The sequence below is a fragment of the Amblyomma mixtum genome, chromosome 3, assembly GCF_055824585.1.
Source record: "Amblyomma mixtum isolate Tamu chromosome 3, ASM5582458v1, whole genome shotgun sequence".
Classification (NCBI taxonomy): Eukaryota; Metazoa; Arthropoda; class Arachnida; order Ixodida; family Ixodidae; genus Amblyomma; species Amblyomma mixtum.
In genome coordinates, this window is record NC_143014.1 from 322,923,177 (window position 1) to 322,946,436 (window position 23,260).

Sequence of the window (23,260 nt, forward strand, 5' to 3'; positions counted from 1 at the left end):
ATCGCACAGCACACGGGCCTCTAGAATTTCTCATCCAAAGAAATTCTCGCCGCCGCGGCCGGGATCGAACTCGCGTCTTTCTGGTCAGCAGCCGAGCACCATAACCACTGAGCCACCGCGGCGGCATTATAGTTACACCTTTTTAGAAAGGCTATGCTTTAGCTCAAAGGGGTTAACTGTTACTTCCACAGGAGTGTAAATTTATGCCTTCAATACCAGCGCGGCGTTAGGTTGTCTAAGAGTATTGATACACTGCTTGAAAAGGAGTATGCTTTAGTCCAGATAGCGTAACTTACTTCCACAGCAGTATTAAGTTATATCCTGAGTCAGAGGCCAATGTTCAGCTACCTAAAGATATTATTATACCTTTCAGAATGATTCAGTTTTAGTCCAGAGGGCGCAACTTACTTCGACACCAGTGTAAATGTATGCTCTCAATACCAGTGCTAGTTTAAGCCAGCTCAGAATGATGTTACGGCTTTTCGAGAAGCCTATTTGTTATTCTTTAAAGGGCACAACGTTACACTTGGCCAAACAGCGCATAGTTGACTTCCTATAAGATAAAGTTACGCTGCATTTGTAAGCATAAAGGTATTCTTTTAAAGCGTAACATTGTGCGGCAAATAACAAGATATGCATTACGCTGCCTTAGTGCAACCTCGTTCTCCATCAATATGGTATGGATAATAGTACTCCCCTCGGGGCAACTATGAGTCAATATTTCTCTCAAGAATGCAATGGGTGTCTTTTCTGAACATGCAAAGTAGTGGTGCAATGTGTACACAAGAAACAGGAACGTGTAATGTGTCGAAGTTTGGTGTCTTGGTTCAAGCACAGTGAAAGAACAGAACAAGACCTTTCACAACTGAATAGAAAACATACCACACATGGCCTTTATTTTAAATAAGGTTACAGCGAAACTGCTCAAAAGTCAGTCCAACGTTTCCTTATCCAGGAGGACCAGACACCAGGACAGACCTGGGCAGCAAAAAAATACACACACTCTTAATACGTTTAGACAACACATAACGTTGTGTGAAAGACGAGACATTTCGTAATACAGTAACGTGAAAGGACTGAAGTTTTTCAGTTACAAAATTCATGATACAATATTTGACCCCTGTGTTCAAGTATAGAAGTTTGCACATGGAAGCAAGGAAAAAATAAACCGGCACAAAAAAAATTCAGTTCTCACCATTCCACTTTCCTGAAAAAGTAATGCAGATAGGTAGCTGTGCCAAAATGTTGTCAAATTAAGGATCCATCATACAATGACATCAACTGCTATAGGTAGATGAACATGCTCTGAGGCTGCTAAATGCGTGCACCATTAGCTTAACTAGGGCTGCATAACATAATAATGGCATTGCCTCGAGAAGAGCTTTTTCAGATGCCCCTTTACCAGAAGCTCCTTGCTACAGCTACGTATAAATTAAATTGATCATTTAAGAGGACAGCTAAATCGGGGACTCCCTGCATTGTAATTAATATGTTGCGTGAGCATGCGTGCCATGAAGAGGCACAAATGACATGACTGCCATCAGAGCATGCTATAGTCAGATACAAATCCAAAACACCGCGAAAGATGCCGCTCAAAAAAGGCCCTTCAGCCAATGGCATTCACTGCTTCTGCTGGTGTCACGGTAAACCTGATTAAACCCTGCTTTCTCCCCTTTCATCTCCACCCCATGGCAGAGTCACACTAGCAGGTCTAAGGAGATTCACCAGGACATGGGCCCCGCCGCGGTGGCTCAGTCGTTACGGCGCTCGGCCGCTGACCCGAAAGACGCGGGTTCGATCCCGGCCGCGGCGGCTGAATTTCTTGAAGGCGAAATTCTAGAGGCCCGTCTGCTGTGCGATGTCAGTGCACGTTAAAGAACCCCAGGTGGTCGAAATTTCCGGACCCCTTCACTACGCCGTCTCTCATAGCCTCAGTCGCTTTGGAACGTTAAACCCCAAATAAACCAAACCAAACCAGGACATGGTGAGAATCGATTGATGCCATTGGTTGGACGGCATGCTTTGACGGGCATTTGCCGCCTCGTTCTAGATTTATACCCGACTATAGGCTGCCAAAAAAGAGGCAGTTACGACCAGATTACGTAATAAAATGAGCATCGAATGGCAATCAGAGGATGACTTTTGGTGTACTTGCCCCATTCAAGGTCACCTGTATATGCTTGGTCCACTATCGGTAGCGAAACGGCTGCACAAGGGCCTTTCTCTGCATCAGTGCCACTATTCAGCGAGTTCGCTTTGTTTGATGTGGCAGTGCTGTGTTTCTTCATTTTTGTACACCACAAAAAAATCAACATTATGGAGAATTTTTCACCATCCACTTTCTTGCTAGGTGAGAACACACTTGGAGCTCCACCTACACGAACGTTAAACCCTTCAGTTCATAATACCTGCACTTACGTACTGTTCAATGTTAGTGCAAAGCACATGGGCCTGAGCCATACGAAATCTAAACCAGGCTTGGGCTTGCGCACAACCTCAAAAAGATTGCAACAAGGTTTGGCGTGCCAGTGCACTTTTCCGCACCTAGAAAAGCTATATTGATGTGTGCGAAAGTGAACAGTGATGAAGAGGCGCCAAAATGTGACGCGTGACATTAAAAGCCGTACACGACGTGTCAGGTCAGCGGGGTAGGTGTACACGTTTCCTTTGTTGTACGCAAAGATTTACATTGGACAGACCGGTAGATGTTTTAATGATCGCGGGAAGGAACCTGCTAGGTAAGTAAATAATGCTTCGGTGAGAAGCCTGCCTCAGCATTGTATGCACTGTCAACCAAGCGGATGCAGTCTCTTCTTACTCCTCTTAGAGGCAGTGGCGATTGGTGACCTCAAGTAGACTTGCATTAGCACTGCGTCCGTTGCGCTTTCCGATAAAGAATTCAAATATCTTGGTCAATTTTATCATTTTTAGGTCTAGGCCATCCTTCAATTAATATGCCTGAACTGTGACCACATGCTTGTAACTTTTTTTCAATGTTCTCTTGTTTCAACTTACCTCGTTGTTTGTTTCTTAGTTTTTTTGCTTAATTCGGCTTGGTTTTCCAGAGTGGCCCCTTAAGCCTCCAGATTTTAGTGATTTTACCATTCTTTTTTCCTATTTTACCCTGTGACGCGACTACTTCTGATCATCCACCTTTAAACACCACAGGTTCCCCATTTGTTACCGTCTTCTCGCGCATTACACTATATATATGCCTCTTTTTGCATCCGTAAAGCTCAGTTGTTAGTCAGCCTTGCATACGTGTATTCTCTATTGTGTGGCGTTTATTTGTCAGCTGTAGCTTCCCTGGATCATGAACCCCCAACTAGCTCAGAAATATATCCTTGTGCCGCATATTTTTTGCTGTTTGTGGACCGTCATATTACTGGCTCAATTTTGACGGCTTGCGCCTCTTTCCCTACATATCACCGAAGCAAATATTTTGTTTCTTGCATTTGTTCATTAAAGTGGCCAGCTAATAATTACGGCCTAAGCTCCGCATGTATTTGACGAATTTGCAATTCTGTTCACTCGTACATTTTCATGTTCGTGGTCAATAGCATATCCAAAAGCACTGTGTTTTGAAACAACATACAGAGCCTCTCGGGGGAAGACGAGCGAGGAAGACACAACAAGAGTGCTTTGCCTATTCCTATTTACCAGCGCAGAGCAGCAATGTTGCATAGTCGGGAGCTCAGGGGAGGTCCCACTTGGCGAAATTTTGCTATCCTATGCCACTAAATTGGCTGAAGTCGAACTAAGACAGTCCCGAGTTGAACATACAAACAGTGAAAAAGGAAACCCGTCCGTGGATCCTCTCGACCGCCCGAAAAGTGTACCCAGCCTGTTGTACTGTAATCCCTACGTTCGAGGCGAACAGTTTCGTTACAACAAAAATTTTGAGTACTCTTCAGCTTCACCTTATCCAGTGCAACGCGACACTGGGTTGCACCGCTGCCAGGGAGTCCACGGAACGCCATCGCCCGTTGGACGTGACGCCTGGCCTCTTGGACAAATCGAAATTTTTTTTTTTTTTAAGAAAGGAAATGACGCAGTAAGAGTCTCACTTGTTTTGGTGTTCACTTGGTCACCCGAACAGCGCACGATACAATTTTTTTTTACGCAGCCCCAATTAGAGGTCGCCGGTTCAAATCCCTGCCGCGAGCTAGGCTCTAACTTAACTAGCATGTTTATGCTGCACGAAACGCTGAATCGTGCACCATCCGGAACATTGTGCGGTAAACGGTTGGCATGATACGATTTTGTTCCGGCGCGCGGTGCCGACAACAACGACGCCGACGGATGTTCGACCGAACGCAGTCGGCTGCTGACCCGAAAGACGCAGGTTCGATCCCGGCCGCAGCGGTCGCATTTCGCCTAATCGTAAAACTAACCGTACAACAAACTAACTTCACAATACTTCAAAAAAAAAAAAAAACCGTGACTGACTGCTAGCGTACGTGACGCCAAATAAACGCGACGTGGTACTCACGTTTTCTCACTTCCTGGTTGCGGCAGCAAGTTAGGTCGGTGCATTAATTGCTGCGCTAAAAGGGTCATATATTTATGACTTTAGACACATGCACACTCACGTGCATGCACATCTTGATGACTTACATGCGCGGACGCGTGGCCAAGATGGAAGAACTCTTCACTCTTTTCGCGTGCTCGCTGTTGAGTTCATGGAGTTGCCCGCGCCACATCGTTGCAACGCTGACGAATGCGTCTGCAAGGATCCCGACCTGAACACGCTGGACGCAGATGGATGTGATGTGCACACCACACTGGTGAGGGATTTTTGGAACGCGGCGTGTCGGCAGTGGTGCGTCGGACAGCGGAGCGCCGTATGTGCCAGCCCCGCGTTGCGCGTGGGCGCGTGCGAGTGGTGTGCGCCAGGCAGGCACGAGGAGCGTAGAGCTACGTGTCAGCAAACCGAGGTGTTAAAGAAGACACCTCAGCACAAGTCTGGTCATTCAAGCGTGGAAGTAGCAGCTGTCGGACGTTGGATCCGAGCTGCCAATGACTTCCCTTGGATCATCGACGCAAGATCATTAAGCCTCATTCAAGCGTGGAGGTGGAAGCCGTCAGACTTCGGGTCTGTGCTGCCGTGGACCTCCCTTGAATCAACGACGCAGGCCTACTGCGATCGCAACTTTGCTGCCATGGTTTCCTGGGATAGGCTGCACAAGCCTACGGTGTTTGCTGAACGCCGTCGAGAGGACCCGGCTACAGTTTTCCTGCTGCAGCTGCACATTTCTTGGAGGCGGCTGACAGGAGTTCGTCAGCGTCTCCCGTATCCAGCTCCCCCTTACGAAAATCGGTTTCGAGTTTCTGGTTTGGTCTTACTGTGTTTCTAATGAGTATAAAGGAACTCAGCAGACATTCAATACCTCATGTGTTTTAGCAACAGCCTAAAACCAGATTTTAAATTGACATTTCACAATATTTTTTCTTATTTGAAAAATCAAAGGATTCTCTTGTGAGCTGCTAATGAGTAAGCACAGGATGTGAAAAGACAACAGGAAGTCCAATGCGTTTTCTCCACCATATGAAAACTCTCTGACTGAGAGAACACAGTGTTTCAACTTGAAACACAGTGCAACCTGAGCAGTTCAATATAGGAAGGAAATATTAGCAACGGTCACTGCATGTGCATCACTATTACTGCTCGTTAATTTTGGAGGACGGCGATGTATATATAATTAAATTAAGAATAGCACTACAACATATTTTGAAAACAGTTTAGAGATTGCTGTATGCTCTTGCATTTATACAGGGCAGGCATGCTAGGTGGTCTGAAATGATTCAAAACATTGTTTTGTGTTCAAAACTTAGAACTAAATCAATGCTTTGGCAGGAATTTGCATTCACATTTTCTTCCCAGCATGCTGTGTTTGCAAAGTAATCACTCAAAAGGAGACCGCATTGACCTTCACATGAAGGAAGAAAAGTAGATGGCAAATTCAATATTCAAGTGCCAAGCCTTCTACTTCACGTCAAACTATTGCAGCACAGTAGCAAATTAAAAATATCGAAACGCAAGTTTGCAGACTAGAATTGAGCAAGAAAATGTATGAAAGCACAACATTCAAGGAGTTCATGAAAATTATTAATATATTTATTTTGAAAAGCCAAGTAAGGAAATGACAGAGCCCTAGGCACGTATACATGACAGTGTTTAGAGAAATAAAAAAGCACAGGAGTGTCCAACACAAATGTTTATCATCAAAAAGCCTACACTCAAGTAATATAATCATAGGCAGCAGTTGCATGTTACGAAAAAAGAAACTACAATGACATTTGTCAAAATGGAAAATGAAAAACACACGATCAATGAAGACGATAACATGGCACAGACTATAACCTAGCAACACAATAAAGGCAATAGTTTCATGATGCAAAAAAGAAACTACAATGACATTTGTCACAATGGAAAAAGAAAAACACGCGATCAATGAAGACGATAACATGGCACAGACTATAACCTAGCAACACAATAAAGGCAATAGTTTCATGTTGCAAAAAAGAAACTACAATGACATTTGTCACAATGGAAAATGGAAAAATTACCGACGATTACGTTACTTCCTAATGCGAAATTTGAGCGCAGCAAATAAGCTGTTTCACCTTTTCGATAGATTGAGGCAAAGAAATCGAGCAACACATGTATGCGCTATCACAGAATTTTTTTTTATTTTTCACACGCATTCGCAATTTCGGCTCGGGCGGTGCACATATACAGATCCGCCGCCACCGATCTGGCTCTCTGATTGCCACCGCACAGGGGTTGCATTGGAGGAGGAGTGAAGAAAGGAATTAAGTTCGAGCCGGCGCTTTGACAACCGGAGACTCGCAGGAAGAGGGGGGAGGGGGGCGGCGTGTACACCCAGCGGCAAACGATGGGGGCAGAAGCGCGCGCAGCAAGCGGACAACACGATAAAGGGAGGAGGGAAGAGATAGCAGCGACTGACTGATGCCGCTGACGCCGATAGCGCTGGGGGGATGAAAGGGGCGCGGAGCTGGTTACGAGGCCGACGCCGACGACGACGCGAAACCCAGGAACGGACGCCAAAGAGCTGCGCTCTAAAACACACGATCAATGAAGACGATAACATGGCACAGACTATAACCTAGCAACACAATAAAGGCAATAGTTTCATGTTGCAAAAGAGAAACTACAATCATCTCCAACACAACAAAAAAATGAAAAATGCATTATCAATGAAGGTAACAGCCTGACATATTAAAAATGAAGAGGATAAACAATGATTTGGCAGAGAGAAAAGGAACAATTAAAACAGCTGTACAGAATAGGACTGGAGAAAGTTAAAATAATTATATTACAAAAATGCAACAATCAAATGGAAAAGGACTTGACTACGGCAATGTGTCATATCCTTGTAAGGCAGCAATACCATTCACATGTCTGTTCAAATAGTGATGGATTTCACTAGATTTCAATTCATGTAGATTGAAAAAAGGAAATGAAAACACATTCTCGAAGTGAAATTGGATTCATTTCCACTTTCTCAAATGCTTATGGCTGTATACAGGAGATGAATGGATGGTAAAACTTGATTTGAGGCACTTAAGCGGCTCGGTGAGGGTGGGGAAGAAGCGGGGGAAGGAGTACGATGTGTTCTTGTTTCCTCAGGCTTATTCATGTCAAATGAAATATTGAGATGGCACCTATTTCCACTCCTGAGAAACAAATTCATTGACGTCAGGATTTAAATGCCCTTCTTATTTTTTAAAGTTCTCTGCACCTTAATGCACAATAAGCAACAAATAATTGAAACAAGTGGCTACAGTAAACAACTCAATATAGCAATAATGCTTAGTAACGTTCGGGGCTCATCCGCAGACATCTTTAGAGTTGTTTCGGAGTGTAAAAATGCATTCGATTATCAATAAAATCTCTGCCCACATAAACAAAAGCAAGCAAAACTTAACAGGTACAGTAACATAATACACTGCTAGTCCCCCTTTAACACTTAATTCAACCCTGCTGCGATGGATCAGTGGTTACGGCGCTCAACTTAGGGACAGCTACGGTTTGGTACATGGGATGGAATCATGGCAGTGGTGGCCAGTTTTCGGTGGAAGCGAAAAGCAAGGCGCTCGTGTACTGTGCAATGTCAGTGCATGTTAAAGAACTCCGGGTGGTCGAAATTTCCGGAGTCCCCCACCACACTGTCTCTTATAGACCTCCTACATGTTTGCAAACAAGCGAGGTGGCGCTGCAGTCGCGAACGGGCTCGCGGTAGGCAAGAGGCCAGGGAGTGGCGTCGAGTTGAGGTGGTGCAGCGCCGGTTTTCAAGGCTTGTATGCGCGTTTTGAGTTCCTCAGAATCATAACAATGGTTGATGCTTTCAACTTAGTATTCCTCGAAGTACACGGGCTCGCATTGGCCATGTACGGCGTATTTCGACACGGTGTGTATTGCATTATGGCTAGAAAGCGCTGCAGTTGGTTTCTACCCAGTTTTTGACACTGAACTAGCAAGAATGATTTTACCTCGGGACAGTGCTAAAGGAAGCACTGGCGTTTTTTCGGCAGAGCCGACGTGCGCTCACCATCTGTTGACACACGTGTCGTGTCGCACAGTGCGAAACGTGGGGACAGCGTCAATCGTGTCCCGATCTCATCTGTCTCGCGTAGCCGCTCTTTTTAGCCGTCAGATCAGGCACCACCAGGCTGACCTCTCCCCTTCTTAAACTGGTCGATTTGGTGAAACGTTTGGATTCCTTAAATTATATTCCTTCCAGCCCTGGGTCTTCTGTTTGGTTACTAAAAATTATAGCAAAATATTCAGTAGAAATTCATAAAATTACGGTTTTTAGATGTGTGGTCGTCAAAAATTGTGAGGTAATGGCGTTTATGATGGTCCTGGCACGTCGCAAATCCTGCGGGTTTCCGACGACGGAGTACCACAATGGTAGTATCACTACGCAGAAGAGGGATCAGAGGTTTCGTTGATTTCAGTGCGGAATTTCTTTGACCAAAGCGAAAGCGAAGAGGCCATAAACGAGAGGAAAAAACTTAAAAAAGGTTTGTTTTGTGATCTACCACATTTTCTGATTGGCATCACTCACCCCTTCGTAAATTTGTAACGAATGGAAATAGAATGATTCTATTTGTCATGAACGATTCCAGAGACATTGAGGAGTGCAATAAATCTCTCGACTTTTTTTTGCTACAGGAGCAGTAGTATGGTAGTCATTTTTGATAAGAAAGGTACTGCAAATCTAAAAAAAAGAAGTAATACAGCCATCATAGAGAATAGGGCGTTGGCAACGTGCTGGCATAAAAAAATTCCGCATTTTCTACTTAATTATTCAAGACCGGTGGTGACTTGACGAGGGTGTTAATTATTATTATCCAAGAACTTTACCAGGTATAGCTGAAAATAAAATGCATTGCTGAAATAAGGAAAGCAATTTCATATTTGCACCAAATTTGATTACATATCTCAATCATCAATAAAGAAAACACTTTTCATTGCCTCATCCCCTGTCAATCTCGATACGTGCCTCTGTTGGTAGCCCGACTGCGGTTGCTTGTTTCCAAACAGCCTTCGCGATCATGTACTACTTTATGAAGAAGCTTATGACACATGCCATGATGCAATGAAAGTACGCTGTTCGAAGCATGCCAACGCGACCGCGCAAGATTGTCACAACTTACCAGACTTTTCTACTACAATCAAATAATTATGTCGTTCATGTTAAGAAATATTTTGAAGTATATATTAAATGCCCTAAAATGCGTCATTACACGTTCGTATAGCTTCTGCACACGTTAAAACATGCTGTTCTATCAACAAAATAACGCACTCCTCGGTGGAGAGTGACCCTGCCGGCGCCCGTGCACACCAGCTCAGGGTGATAAATACGTTCGCAGCTACATACATGCTTTTTCTTTTCCTTGCGCAATTTTAAGCGTACCATGCGGTTGTTCAGGTGAATGAGCGCGGCAATTTCCGTGCTATGAAGCACGTTGACTGGCAGCGCCGGTCTACACCCAGACTTTGCGCTTTTACTACCGTGGCTCATTTCCTAATGCGGCATTTATTTCCGAGAAACCTATTAAAGCTAATGTAATTTTTCGTTTTATGATACTACGCGGATCCAACATCGACGCAGCTGGTCAGTACATGCTGCTTCTGCAGTGCGCAGCCACAATATGCAGCCGCCGGTAGCTGCAGCAGCCGCGGTAGGCACGGCCAGGCGGAACCTGTTTTGCCTACCACGCGAAAGTCGCTACTGACATCAGCGCCACCGCATCTCCGTGACGTCGCGGGGTGAAGGAGGTCTATAAGGGAGCTCATTTACTTGAACCAAAAGGGGCCAGATTCCAAAGCCGCTCGACTCAAACAGTGGGACACCATCAGTGTTGAATGTCAAGCTGATGTCACCAGCCCCAAGTGGTAGCTTGCTATGTCCTATACTGTTCGTAATATCTGTAACATCATAGGACAAAGGTGTTTGACTTGACATGGTTGTCATCGCATTTAATATGGTGGATATCTGGGGTTCCAGGTCCAGTGAATAGAAATAGGACGAGGTCTTTAAGAGGGCAGTTATATTATGGTCAGCTTTGCACTCACTGCACGTAATGTGTGCGCCTTCTTCCACTGCTCCAATATAACCGTAGCAGTTACTGCAATAAAAATGCCATGTCCTCTTAACACCACTATTTGTAAAATGTTTGAAAATGTGTACTTGGAGGTCGGTAATGTTGTACCCTCTGGAAGGTGGCAGCGGATTAAGTGGAGAAGACTCTCCGTTGCTTCTTTTGAGGCATCATGGCGAAGGCTGTGGCCCAGGATGAGCAAGATGCTTGCGGCTTTCGTGATCCTCGAGCCCAGGTAGAGTGGTTTGTCCTGGTTACAAATTGAAAACGACCACAATAACTGACACTTCAATGACATCTACTAAGGGTAGCACTGAAATTGCAACTTGCACCGAGGCTGCAGCGCCTGCGCTCGCTAACCAGGGGGGGGGGGGGGGGGGGGTTCGTGCTCGAGGGTCAAAGGGAGGGACGACAAAGCGTTAACACTCATATGCTATTTATTACACTTGTAAATAATACACAGAGTGCGCCAGCTAGCTACAACACATCCACGAGGCATTCCTCGGGAAAACAAGGCTATGTAAGAAGGGCTTCCGACCTTTAAATGAATAAGTAAATAAATATTTAGAGTGAGAATGAAGGGAGCGTTTTTCTCCTAATTCCCTGTTACAAAGAAGGAATGAACAGGTGTTATCAATTACTTTGCCCCTCTCCTAACTTATAAGGAGAGTGCGCGCCCATATATTTATGCACAATCACAAAGGAATTAAAGTATCACCATACCAGGTCGCTGTCGCTGTCTACCACCAACGGTGCAGTATCGTTGGCCGAGTTTTCCTCGTCCTCGCTGCTAGATAACTCCGAAGAATCCACGTCGGTACTGCTCGCGCTGTCGTGCAGCCGGGTCGGTTCAGCGTCCGCTTGATCAGAGTCGTCGCGGTCAGGAAATGCACTTCGCGACAGGGGTTCCTGCGCTGCATCGGGCCCTCCGACGACGCTCGGGTCTTCCGGAGAAGACTCGGTATTACCACCCCCAGTTTGTAGCACATTACTGCTACTCTCTTCTTTCGACGAGACTTGCGATAGATTATCATGAGCAGCTACACTGAGACGGTATTTTGAACGAACTGGAACGTTGCACGTTAGATCAGTTAAATACTGATTGTACTTTCTTTTGGGTGGCATGTCTGAGCGTTGGAATCTCGCGTGTTCTCCAAAGCGCAGAGCGGGCACATCAAGACCGACCAAAATAATTGCGCGCGAACAAGAACGGCGCAACGCGTCACGGCGTCAGCGCATTCGCTGCATTCGTGCGCAAGCATAGAGTCACGGAGGAAAAAAAAACTTTCCTTTCTTTCCTCCATGCATGGAGAGCATTGATGATCTCACGTGACTCTGCGTCACCGCACTCTGTGCTCATGGCCTCCGAAATCAACCGCGCGCGCGCAGAATATCTCGGATGTTATGGTCTGCTTACACGTTTTTCCGCCACGAGTGTAAATAAAAAATAATAATAACAAAGCATACTGCAACAATTACAGTTTTGAGCACTCAGCCGACTCAGCGGCGCAGGGTTAGTTACAACAGACAATTTGAACTTCAGAGTAGGCTGCGGCTGCGCTGCAGAATCAAGCACAGAAGGAACAAGAGCGATGTGGCGGGCTAGTTGGTATTGCATATCCGTATAAGCAGCGCAGGTAACACGACACACGAGCAAAGAGAGACACACACACGCACACACAGGCGCTGACTAGTGTCGTGTTACCACAGAAGGAAGCAGACGACACCAGTAGTTGACGATGCCGCCGCAGAGCGCGCAACGAGGAACCGCATGATAGCAACTGCCTCCACCCCGTTTCAAAGGGGGCGCTTCATCCATCCATCCGTTTCAGGGTGGTGTGAGATCTATCTCTCTATCTGGCGACGGCATCATCTTTGTTAGCGCCGCTTTTCGTGCACGTTGTTTCCTTGCGTTCATCGTGCTGCAACAATGACGCACGTTTTAGTGAAGTGGCAAAATGCTGAACAGTGGGACGTGTACCCAGTGCGCGTTTTAGTTGATGCCAGCATCGGTGTGCGGCTCCTCACGGAGCCTCACTCCATCAAACAGTTGCGCGGGAAAATCGCGGACGTCGTATGGAAGGCTGGCGAGGCGGCCGCACCAGCTGAGCTGCTGGACTTCGGTGAGTGTCTTTAGTCACGAAAGCATTTGCGCGTCTAGGGGTTCGGGGACCGGGACGTTATGCGCATAATCTGATAATTGTACTACGTAGGAACGGACAAAACAATGGAGAGGCGCCGGGCAAAGTTGGCGGCAGCGCAAAGCTGCACCCATGTCGCCGCAAATGGAGAAAACTTAGGTACGTGGCTTTAGTCACTAAAGCATTTCTGCGTTCAAGGTAGTACCGTATTTACTCGCATAATCCTCGCACTTTTTTTCGCAGAAAATCGGTGCGAAGTTAGGGGGTGCGATAATTACGCGGGGAAAATTTTTTAACAATGCTTTGGAGTGCTGAAAGCAAATGTAAATAGGCTGTGAACCGGGGTTCTCAAGCCAGCTATTGTAAATTTAACCAAAACTTCAATTCCAAGCAGGACTTACGTTTGTAATAAAACCACAGAGACGACAAACACTAGCTGCAGAAACACTTTATTTGCGAAGGCTGGCCGCCCGCAACATCACCATCACTCAGAGTCCGCGGAGTCCACGTCGACATTGCCATCGCTGTCGCTGGTCGCTGCTTCGTCGGCTTCCTCAGCTTCACCCTCTTCATCTTCGTCCCACACCAAGTGGTCTTCTGTCGCGTCCAGGGCGTTGGAAATGCCAGTTTTCTTGAAACTCTTCACGACCACGTCAGCGCCAATCATGCTCCATGCATCTGCTGTAGTTGTCTTAGGCTGTAGCTGGGTCATCCGCTCCTTTGTATCTGTTAGTCCTTTTATCATTAGTTTGGTAATGCTATATTTTGATAGTGCATGCACTTTTCCTTAGTTCTGTCGAGTGATGTTGGGGATGCGATGATTTAGCGAGGAAAAAAAAAATTCCAATTTTCGATAGGCAATGTGGGGGGTGCGAGCATTATGCGAGTAAATACGGTATTGTGCGATATCTGGCAATTGTGCACACAGGCGCCGAGGACGTTGAAATCCCCGCGGATCCCGCCGCAGCTGCTGAGGTGTTGAGTACGTATACTTACAATACCTTTAGTTCGGCAAACATTTACACGGCCAAGGCAAGTATTATGTACATTATCTGCTTGTTGTACGATACAGGTCCGGACACGGTGGAGCAGCCTCAGACCTCTGCCGAGCCGGCAAGGAAGAAACAAAAGGTGAGTCGATCGGATGCAATTTTTATTTATTTGTTTACAGTACACCCTACAGCGCCGAATCATCATAGCAAAGGAGTGGGTTCTGTATTAAAGCGGTGAGCTGAATAATAAAATTACATGAAAGAAGGGAGGACTTGGAAGCAGTGTAACAAAACCAGTCAGATTAACCAAAAAGAATGAACAACGGAATTCAGTCTACTGTGCTTGATTTGAATGAATGATTGATTAAGCCAAAAAGGCATCTCAATCAGCACGCACACATTCGATGGGAAATTATTTCCAGTCAGAAATACACCAGGAAAAAAAATGTATGCTTTCACATAGTTCATTCTGCGGGGTAACTTAATTAACGTACTTTAAAACTGTCCTGTCCTGTTTGAAGTGTGGTGGGGTGCTTGGAGGTATTTTTCGTTTTCAACGCCTGTTGGTGTATATTGTGTGAAGAAGTTTAAGCCCTTGCTTCTGTTGCCTTTTCTATAGGGGTTCTAATCTGATGTGCTTCTTTATTTAGTTACATGTCTAGAGTACTGTTTTTAAACAAATCTTGCTGTGTGGTTTTGTATTCCTTCTAACTTGTCCACCAGGTAAACCTGTTGCGGATATGCGGTCGCATATTCCAATTGCGGCCTTACCAGTGACTTGTTTGTGACTAGATGCCACTCTCCATTGCAAAACCCAGTGCCACTGTGGTCCAGCATTCTAGTGTCATACCTGATTATGGGCCCAGTGCTAGCGGAAAGAGCATATTCCCACTGCAGTTCCAATGAATCTAGCCAACCACGGGCATCCCCAGCAAAAAACATTGTGAAAAACATGCTGGTTTCTTTCTAGAGTTCACCGGTTTTCACAATAGGGTTTTCGACGAAGTAATGAGTAGAAAATGTCAGTGTCCAGATTACCTTTACAAACACATTACCACCACTCCCAATTTACAAGTTCGCCCCGAGGTCATGCTGCATGGCGTGTTTGCGGCGACTGACAATGGTGGCTGCTGTGTTGCCAATAGCGAAGGCTCGAATCTAGCAGTCAGTGCTCAGCGGTGCTTTTGTCTGTACACTCAACACACAGGCATTCGTGCTCTTTGTGATCCACTATCTAAAGTGCCAGTGTAGCTCAGTAATACTTGGCTAATTGCTTGAAAATGAAAGGAACAAGTAAAAAAGCTGATGAAAACTACTGCCTCTGTAGGGGCCTGTTGCGGTGCTGCAGAGGAGCTGAGGCAGCTTAAAAAATATACGGAGCAGCTTGAGGAGCGACTGAGGGTGGCAGAGAACAACTATGGTAAGGGTGGCTTTCATATTACAAGTTGAAGTCCTTTTAGCATGCTTTCCATGGTCGCTTTTGTCATTACTGTACACAAACTAATTTTGTCCTGTATGTGTTGAACAGGAAAGAATACTTGCATATATATTTTGTAAAAAAATGATGCATAGGGCACTATTGCACAGTAAATTTTATACGAAATTGTACCGAAATTTGTGTTGTGTTCTTGAACTGTTGGTTTGATACCCCTATTATATTGGTTGCAATGACTTATTCAGTCAGTGGCCGCTGCTACTTGGCTCTTTTCTGTGGGGATTGACTTAGTGAGGGTTTTTGTGAGTGGACATTCAAACCTGAATTCTTGTAATGAAAGGAGAGCTGCGTAGAGTGAGATTAAAACTGATGCTGTTTTTTTTTGTGGACTGATGTGCCATGCTGTGTCTGTGCACATCAAAGAACCTCAGGTGGTCTTATTTAATCTGGAGCTCTCCACTGCGATGTTTTTCATAATCCCACAAAAGAAAGATAGCAATCATTTTTTCTGCCACTGTGTTTTACTCGAGCATTAGAAGTGGGGTCGGGAATTTGTGTTGGAGGCCCCAGTATTCTGTCTCCAGGGGAAAAGATGGAATGCTCGTTTATAGGCCGGCTTACTTATAACAGGAAGAAAGGCTAGTTTCCTCTTTTTTATATTTCTTCTGCTGCAGAGAACTGTTGCTACGCTGAGAAGTTGTATTTTCTCTTGAAATGCAGCAGACCTTCGCCAAAATCTGCGAGGGGAGAAGCAGGGCCACTAGTATTGAGTCATGTTACGTTTTGTCCTCTCTAGAATTTTGTGATTTGGCCTGTCATGTAAATTTGTTTTAAGTGACAAGTGCAACAATCACATGAGTCTCCACCCACGTTACTTGTGTTGCTGCTCAGTTCTAGATTGCCATATTTCATTGCCATCACCTGTAAATGCCTTAAAAGATAAATAGTTAAACCACTCACTTGCCACCTGTACATTTAGGTTTGCGCTGTCATGACCACTGCCAATGTGCTGCCCTAGAAAAAACGATCCTTTTGCGGGGTTGTGAAGCAGAACCATAAAACCAAAAGAAAAGAACGGTGTGCTTGTGAGATGCATGTTGTGCTGGTCATTTCATCTTGATTTTTCATTTACCTAATTGCTGTCACATGTGGCATTTGCCCGCTAAGCAATTGAGTTAATAACAGAGTTCTCATGCTTTGCCAGTATGTTTCCTCTCTATCTTACATGCGCTTTGTTCTGTTAATCTCATTGCTGTTTTTCTCACCCATTCTTTGGATCTGCCTTTAGGTTTTCCATGTTGTACTGATATTTATTTATTGTGTACAGCACAGGGAAGTTTAACACTGTATGCATAAACAACGCCGCCGCGGTGGCTCAGCGCTTATGGTGCTCGGCTGCTGACCCAAAAGACGCGGGTTCGATCCCGGCCGCGGCGGCTAGAATTTCTTTGGAGGAAAAATTCTAGAGGCCTGTGCACTGTGCGATGTCAGTGCACGTTAAAGAACCCCAGGTGGTCGAAATTTCCGGAGCCCTCCACTACGGCGTCTCTCATAGCCTTAGTCGCTTTGGGACGTTAAACCCCATAAACCTAAACCTAAACCTGTATTCATAAACACGCCTCAACTCAAACTTAACTGAGAGTGGTCCCACCTCTATTCGATTCGCCCTTCGAAGAGGGGTAAAGCTTGAAGATTTTCTTGATTGATGATACCGTCGGCAGAATTATGAACACACACAGAAAACGCAAGACAAGGTGAAGCGCTGACACTAACAACACCTGTATCAAGGAAGGGAGAACATAAATAGGGCCAAGAGAACTTCTTCCTTGTGTTACGTCTCGAGGAGGCGAAAGAGATCGTCTGCATCTTCTTTGTTCAATTGCGGCACAAAAACTCCAATTCTTTTAACGTCAAAGAGACAAATGGTGTGCTTACACCATTCTGACCAGCATGGTTAATCGCCACTGCCTCCTTAATTTTGCACACCAGTTTGTCTCTACTTTTGCCGATACTCGTGAGTTGCGAGAGAACCATGTTGCATAACACAAGAAAGAAGTTCTCTTGGCCCTATCTGTGTTGTCTCTTCCTTAATACAGGTGTTGTTAGTGTCAGCGCTGTCCCTTGTCGTACCTTTTTGTGTGTGTTTATAATTCCGCTGATGTTACCATCGATGACAGCTCAAGTTAAACCAGTATTGGATTTTCTTGAGAATCTCTACGTTCCAGAGAGTGAGGGCTTCTTGCCTGTCACTCCGCTTCTAAACATGGTGGAAGTTGCATTGTTCGCTTGCTGTGTGGACTTCGTTCTACTGGTATACCAAATTTTCCTGAGCCAGAGCTTGAATCTATTCGACCCACAACTTCTGGCACATTATAGTTTACGAAATCAACTCCACCTGGGAGTGATTTCTCAGAATGTTGCACTGTGTGTCTGTTGGAAGTTTAATCCCCCCTCTCTTCTTTTTTAGATTCCTACAAAATGGTAAAAAAGTTGAGAAAACTAACATCTCAGCTTGAAGCGCCACCTGAAACCGCAGCAGAAATGGTAACCTCTCTTTCTATTGGAATGAACAGTTGTAGTGTTGCACTCTCAAGGACAAAAATGCAAAGTATGTGCTAGAGCCGGCAAAAATGATTCGCAATGTCATCTTGCAGCTCGCCAGTTTGCTGTAAAAATTGTGCATGGCCTGTCATCTCAAGCTGCAATGGGTAGCTCTTGGAGAATGTCCCTGGAGAGAGTTTTCAACCTTTGCTTTGATACACAAAATAATATTTGTATACGCCACAGCAGTGCTTGTGGGCAGTGTATAATCAGGGTGACAGCATGCGTTACAAGGAATGCTAGTTGCTGACTCATTATGCCTGCTGCATCTTACACCCAGCAGAAGAGGAGGATAGGCAGTTGAATACAAATGGCCTAGGGAACGTGAAATTGATGCAGAATGCTTAGCCGCCGTTGCAGGGGTTGTTTAAGTGAAGATCAAGCAGAATATTAAAAATAGGTTTTTGGGATGGCAAGATGGCTTTATTGGTGTTGCGATGCAAGTGTTGGCTGACATCAGAAAAATTATGAGTCATGCTAATAAGTAAGCTGGCTGAATAATTCTGATAGTTTACTTTTAACAGTAACACTTCGGTGCTTGGATGTAATTGGTGATTTGTAACCAGTCGTTAGTATTAGCCATATCATTTTTTTAACTTGTGAAAATGCGCACTTTTGCTGCTGCGGCTGAATAAATTTCGTCTATCGGGTGCCCTATTTGAAAAGAACGCATGGTGAAGTGACGTAAATCACTACATGTCACTCTGCTGCAAAGCTGCTACATGACCTGCTCTTGCCTGCCTGCACTGCAGCGCTCGCCATTGCTTGCTTCTTCAACCTACCCAGGAGAGGGCACATTACAGTTGCGCCACAGAGTGACATGTAGTGATTTACGTCACCTTGTGGCCCAATGAAAACGCATTCGGTTTGAGAAAGGTGCACAGTGGCAAAAAGTTGTGCCATGGCGTGCAGGGTAATCGCATTGTTGACATTCTAAAACGTCATGATTTTAATCATGTCTGGCTACATGTTTTCAGTGCAACTTCGTGCCTAACTGCAATAGGTAACAAGTTCACTATTATAAATTTGTTAACCAGCTTACCACGTAATATTCACTTGTTTTCTGTTGCCCCACTGTGGTGGCTCAGTGGTTAGGGCACTCAACTGCTTAACCCCGGAAGCACGAGTTCAGTCCCGGCTGCGGTGGCCGCTTTTGGATGGAGGCAAAAAGCAAGGCACCCATGTAGTTGTGAGATGTCGGTGCACATTAAAGAACTCCAGGTAGTCGAAATTTAAATTCGGCATACTTTTATCGCTGTGTCTTGGTACCTATTGTTAACCTGCAGAAGGATGTGTTTAGGTCAGGTACTGCCAGACTTTTACTTCCCTCATTTTGTGTATTTGCAAAGTATTAACACACTTGTAGTAAGCTCATTCCTGTTGTTTAGAGCTTACCAAATGTTGGTTATCAATCTATATTTTGTTAGTGCAGTGAATGGGGAATTTTTTAATTTTGCTCATTTTGTTTATCTTATCGTAGGTCAACATTGGAGGTGGCGTCATGGTCGAGAAGTCGGTCATGAGCCGCCTCCACGCTCACTGCCCAACGGCGCCAGCGAAATTTGCTCGTCACCTCCTGAAGGCAGTGTTCTCGCTCGATGAGCTGAGAGGCAAGTCCCTTTATGGAAAAGGGACGAATTCAAAAAAGGAAGGCCCCATAAAGGAAGCCCTGGACCCAGTCAAGGTCAATGCGGTTATTGGTAAGTACTTCAGATTTAATCAGAAATGACAAAATATCTTACTTATTTGTTAATATTTTCTGTCTGTATATCTGCATGTGTAGCTGCCAGCTAAGGTGCTGCATAGGAATGGAAGCTTTTTGTATACTTTTGTGCATTTGGTAAATAATGTGTCGCCATTGTCTAGGTATACAGGGTGTCCCAGATAACTTTAGCCAAGGGGTAAAAAAGGAAATAATAGTGCTAGGTGAGCCAAACCAGCTGCATATTGACGACATCCGCCTTGTGCAACTTTATTTTTGTTTCGTGACTAATTAATTAGTTAATTAAGATAATTTTCCTAATTTCCTGAATAGTAATTTTAGACAAAAGATGTCAATGAGAAAGATGAAGGGCACCTTGCGAAACCCCCTGATTCCTTGATTTCCATTGGAGTAAGTCTCGCGTGTATCGTTTTTTTTTTCTAGCAATTAGGAAAGCCCATGAAATACAAATAAACCCACATGATCAGCGCATTAGCGTGCCGCTGTTATGCTGCTCTCAATCGTGGCCCCTGTGAACTAAGCTGCTGGCGTGGCGCGGCGGCCCCATTGCTGCGGAAGGCCGATATGTTGATGATGGTTGTGATGCTTGAGCGAGCCAGTCTGCGCGCATTACGGTGCAAGTTGCAGCGAGCGTGCCACACACACTGAGCGCGATAAAGAAAGACCAACGGGGAAGCAACTGACGTGCGTGAGCTTTCGTGACAGCGTTAAATAGGCAGTCGTTTGTTGACATTTGAAGTGTGAGAAAATTGGAGATGCCTTATTCTAACGAGGAAAAAGCCGACATGATCCTTGCCCTTGGAGCTGCAGGCAGACAAAGATGCCAGGCTGCAAGAATATTTCAAAGCCAGCACCCTGGAACACGACCAAGCCCAGTGACAGTAGTGAACACCTACAAGCCGGGCGGCAGCTTTACAAGAAAAAGGAAGAAAGCTTCAGCCATAATTGATGAGGCGCACTCCGACGTTTTTTCTTTTATGGCGGCTAATTCTCACACTAGCGTGTGTAACGAGTACAGAGACTGGAGTGCCTAAATCAACTGCCTGGAGGAATTTGAAAACAGCTGGACTTCATCCCTATCATCGCCAGCTACATAAGTACCTTGAGCCGAGGGATCTTGAAAAATAGACTCAACTTTGGAAATTGGACTTTGATTCAGCAGGAGCAGAATGATGACTTCCTCAGCAAGGTACTGTGGTCTGACGAGGCAAGCTTTTCTCGGAATCGCCAAGTGAATGTCCACAATGCGCACTACTGGAGTGAGCGAAATCCCTGCTAGCTGCGAAGATCCCGCCACCAATATCAGTGGTCGTTTAATGTTTGGTGCAGCATTTATGGGAGCACAGTTTTGGCCCACTATTCTTTGACAACACTCTGACCGGCTAGAGGTACATGAGTGAGATCCTAAAGGGGCTGGTTGAAGACTTTCGCAGTGACGTGCCACTGGCACAATTGGCCCGATGTGGTTTAGCACGCCAGGGCTCCAACCCACTGCTGTGAACAAGCACAGCATGGCTTGATAGTACCTTCTCAGGACAGTGGATAGGGAGGCACGGACCCGTCCTGTGGCCGGCAAGGTCACCTGACCTCAACCCGGTTGATTTTTTTGCGGGGCTATATTGGGGACCTAGTCTACACCGCGGAAAGACAACTCCACAGGCCTTACAGGAAAAGATAAACTGAAGCCTGCCGCAACATTCTAGCGACAGTGCTCAAGGCAGTGACAGGAAGCCTTATGAGAAGATGCCAGTGCTGCATTGCAGCAGAAGGTGACCTGTTTGAGCACGTGTTGTGAAAGTGCACGCTGGGGAAAAAAAGGAACTTTCAGTGAAAGATTGCACGTGGCCATTTGAGCCACTATTCCACTGTCACCCTTGCCGATCTGGATTACGTATTTTACTTATCTTGAATATCTTGATTTTCCTCTCAGAGGCGAATAAAACGAGTCGGATTTGTGCTTTTTCATCTTTGGCCTTCTTTATCGCACTGAGAGTGTGTGGCGCGCTTACTTCAACTTGCACCGTTATGTTCGCAAACTGGCTCACGCCAGCGTCGCAACCACCTCACAGCAACTGGGCCACAGCAACGGGGCCGCCGCCACAAGCCAGCTTAGTTCATAGGGGCCACGACTGAGAGCAGCAGAATAGCGTTGCGCATACGCGCTGATCACGTGGGTTAATTCGTATTTCGCGGGATTTATTTATTGCTAGAAAAAACGATACAGGTGAGGCTTACCCTAGCGGAAAACAAGGAATCGGGAGTTTCTCAAGGTGCTTTTCATCTTTATCATTGACATCTTTCTTCTAAAATTACTATTCAGCGAATTAGGAAAATTATCTTAATTAACTAATTAATTAGTCGCAAAACAAAAACAGCCTGAGTTGCGCAAGCCGGATGTCGTCAGTATGCAGCTGGTTTGGCTCAGCACTATTATTTCCTTTTTTGCCCCTAGAGTTATCTGGGAACATCGAATAACACACAGTTGGCAGGATTGCAGTTTAATGCATGTCTGTCTTACTGGCTGTACTTAGTATTTTACAATGAAAATGGGGGTTATTCAAGACGTGCCATCAAGTAACACAGTTCATTAAATCACTTTACTTTCTACATATTCTGTCGTAAATCTTGTGGGGTTGTGCAACTTGCAATAGTGCTCTTATGGGCATATGCCCAGCAGAAATGAGTAAATGCTCACGTTTATTTGACCTTTTTGAAGAATGATGAGTTTGTTATGAGTTCAAATGGTTACAAGCTTGAATTTATTGAAGTACTGTGAACATGTTATACAAACCGATATCTTTTGGTGTTTTTCAAATTACACATGTGCCCACTTCACGACAACTCCCCTTCACCTCAAAAACAGCCTGTCTTCTATGCTGTGCAGAGAAATAAAGTAAGTTTATTTCCTTGCACAGCATAGGAAACAGGCATGCATGCAAATGGCTTCCGAGCTGTGGCATAAATAAAAAAAAATTTACATTTTAATGGAAAGCAATGTCTCTGTTTGCTTTTTGTAAGTAAAAATACTGGCACCAACTGCATGTAGTGTCGGCAACCAAAATCACATCAAACACCAAAGTGAAAACCAGCAGACACTCATTGGCCAATACTCATGAAAAACTCAGAAGAAATGCACACATTAAGTACCAACCAGAAACACGGTGGCCAATTTGTTTTAGACACAGAGAAGAAACTCAGAAGAAAATTCATTTGAAACTCAGAAGAGACTCTGGTGATGTTATTGTGAAAGAGCATCAGACTCTCATCAGACACACACCCAAAATTTTTATAAGGGCCGTTCCTCATCTCCTGGCTCTCTACAACCGCCTCCCTGAACGCAACGCCAGCGACGCATCGCAACTCGCCAACCCGCGTCTGTGCTACCTGCAAGGCATTCCCGCACCACCTGGGACACTGTGTAGCCGGTGAACGCTCTCCTTTTTATCTGTTGTGTTTTACGTGTGTCTAGTGTGTGTTTTCCTTAGTGTTTTCGTTCCTTTCATTGGCTCCTTTCCTTTAAAATATAAACACGGCTTCGTTTTGTTTTGTTTGATTCCTTTGTTCCTTGCTTCGAACCTGCACGCGAAAGCGTTCCCCTTCACCAGTCGGGGACGCGTCCACCCGATTCGCGACAATTTGGTCCTGTCGTGGATGCTCCTCGTGCCTGCCTCGCGCACACCACTCGCACGCGCCCACGCGCAACGCGGGGCTGGCACGTACGGCGCTCCGCTGT

The 23,260-nt window shown here is 45.2% G+C and overlaps 2 protein-coding genes across 2 annotated transcripts; one reads left to right on the forward strand and one right to left on the reverse strand.

Moving 5' to 3' along the window:
* Positions 1-947: 947 nt before the first annotated feature.
* Positions 948-11,850, reverse strand: LOC149355773 (uncharacterized). The gene is made up of 3 exons (XM_089576185.1): positions 11,359-11,850; positions 10,692-10,885; positions 948-978 (listed from the first exon to the last, which is right to left on the reverse strand). Exons 1-3 carry the CDS (start codon positions 11,758-11,760, stop codon positions 948-950), a joined length of 627 nt encoding a protein of 208 aa, XP_089432311.1. The 5' UTR covers positions 11,761-11,850.
* Positions 11,851-12,565: 715 nt separating this feature from the next.
* LOC149355774 (uncharacterized) lies at positions 12,566-22,424 on the forward strand. The gene is made up of 9 exons (XM_089576186.1): positions 12,566-12,758; positions 12,849-12,935; positions 13,705-13,758; positions 13,849-13,907; positions 15,056-15,188; positions 17,671-17,747; positions 19,094-19,114; positions 19,285-19,505; positions 22,343-22,424. Exons 1-9 carry the CDS (start codon positions 12,566-12,568, stop codon positions 22,422-22,424), a joined length of 927 nt encoding a protein of 308 aa, XP_089432312.1.
* The last annotated feature ends 836 nt before the right edge of the window (positions 22,425-23,260 follow it).

What these genes read in the sequence shown, in the direction of transcription:
- LOC149355773 (XM_089576185.1), bottom strand. Translation starts at nt 11,760, where the DNA reads ATGCCACCCAAAAGAAAGTACAATCAGTATTTAACTGATCTAACGTGC. An exon ending in TAGACAGCGACAGCGACCTG is followed by an intron (nt 10,886 to 11,358) that starts GTATGGTGATAC and finishes ATTTGTAACCAG; the next exon opens with GACAAACCACTCTACCTGGG. An exon ending in AACATTTTACAAATAGTGGT is followed by an intron (nt 979 to 10,691) that starts GTTAAGAGGACA and finishes TTTGCTGCCCAG; the next exon opens with GTCTGTCCTGGTGTCTGGTC.
- LOC149355774 (XM_089576186.1), top strand. Translation starts at nt 12,566, where the DNA reads ATGACGCACGTTTTAGTGAAGTGGCAAAATGCTGAACAGTGGGACGTG. An exon ending in CTGAAACCGCAGCAGAAATG is followed by an intron (nt 17,748 to 19,093) that starts GTAACCTCTCTT and finishes AACCTGCAGAAG; the next exon opens with GATGTGTTTAGGTCAGGTAC. An exon ending in ATGTGTTTAGGTCAGGTACT is followed by an intron (nt 19,115 to 19,284) that starts GCCAGACTTTTA and finishes ATCTTATCGTAG; the next exon opens with GTCAACATTGGAGGTGGCGT.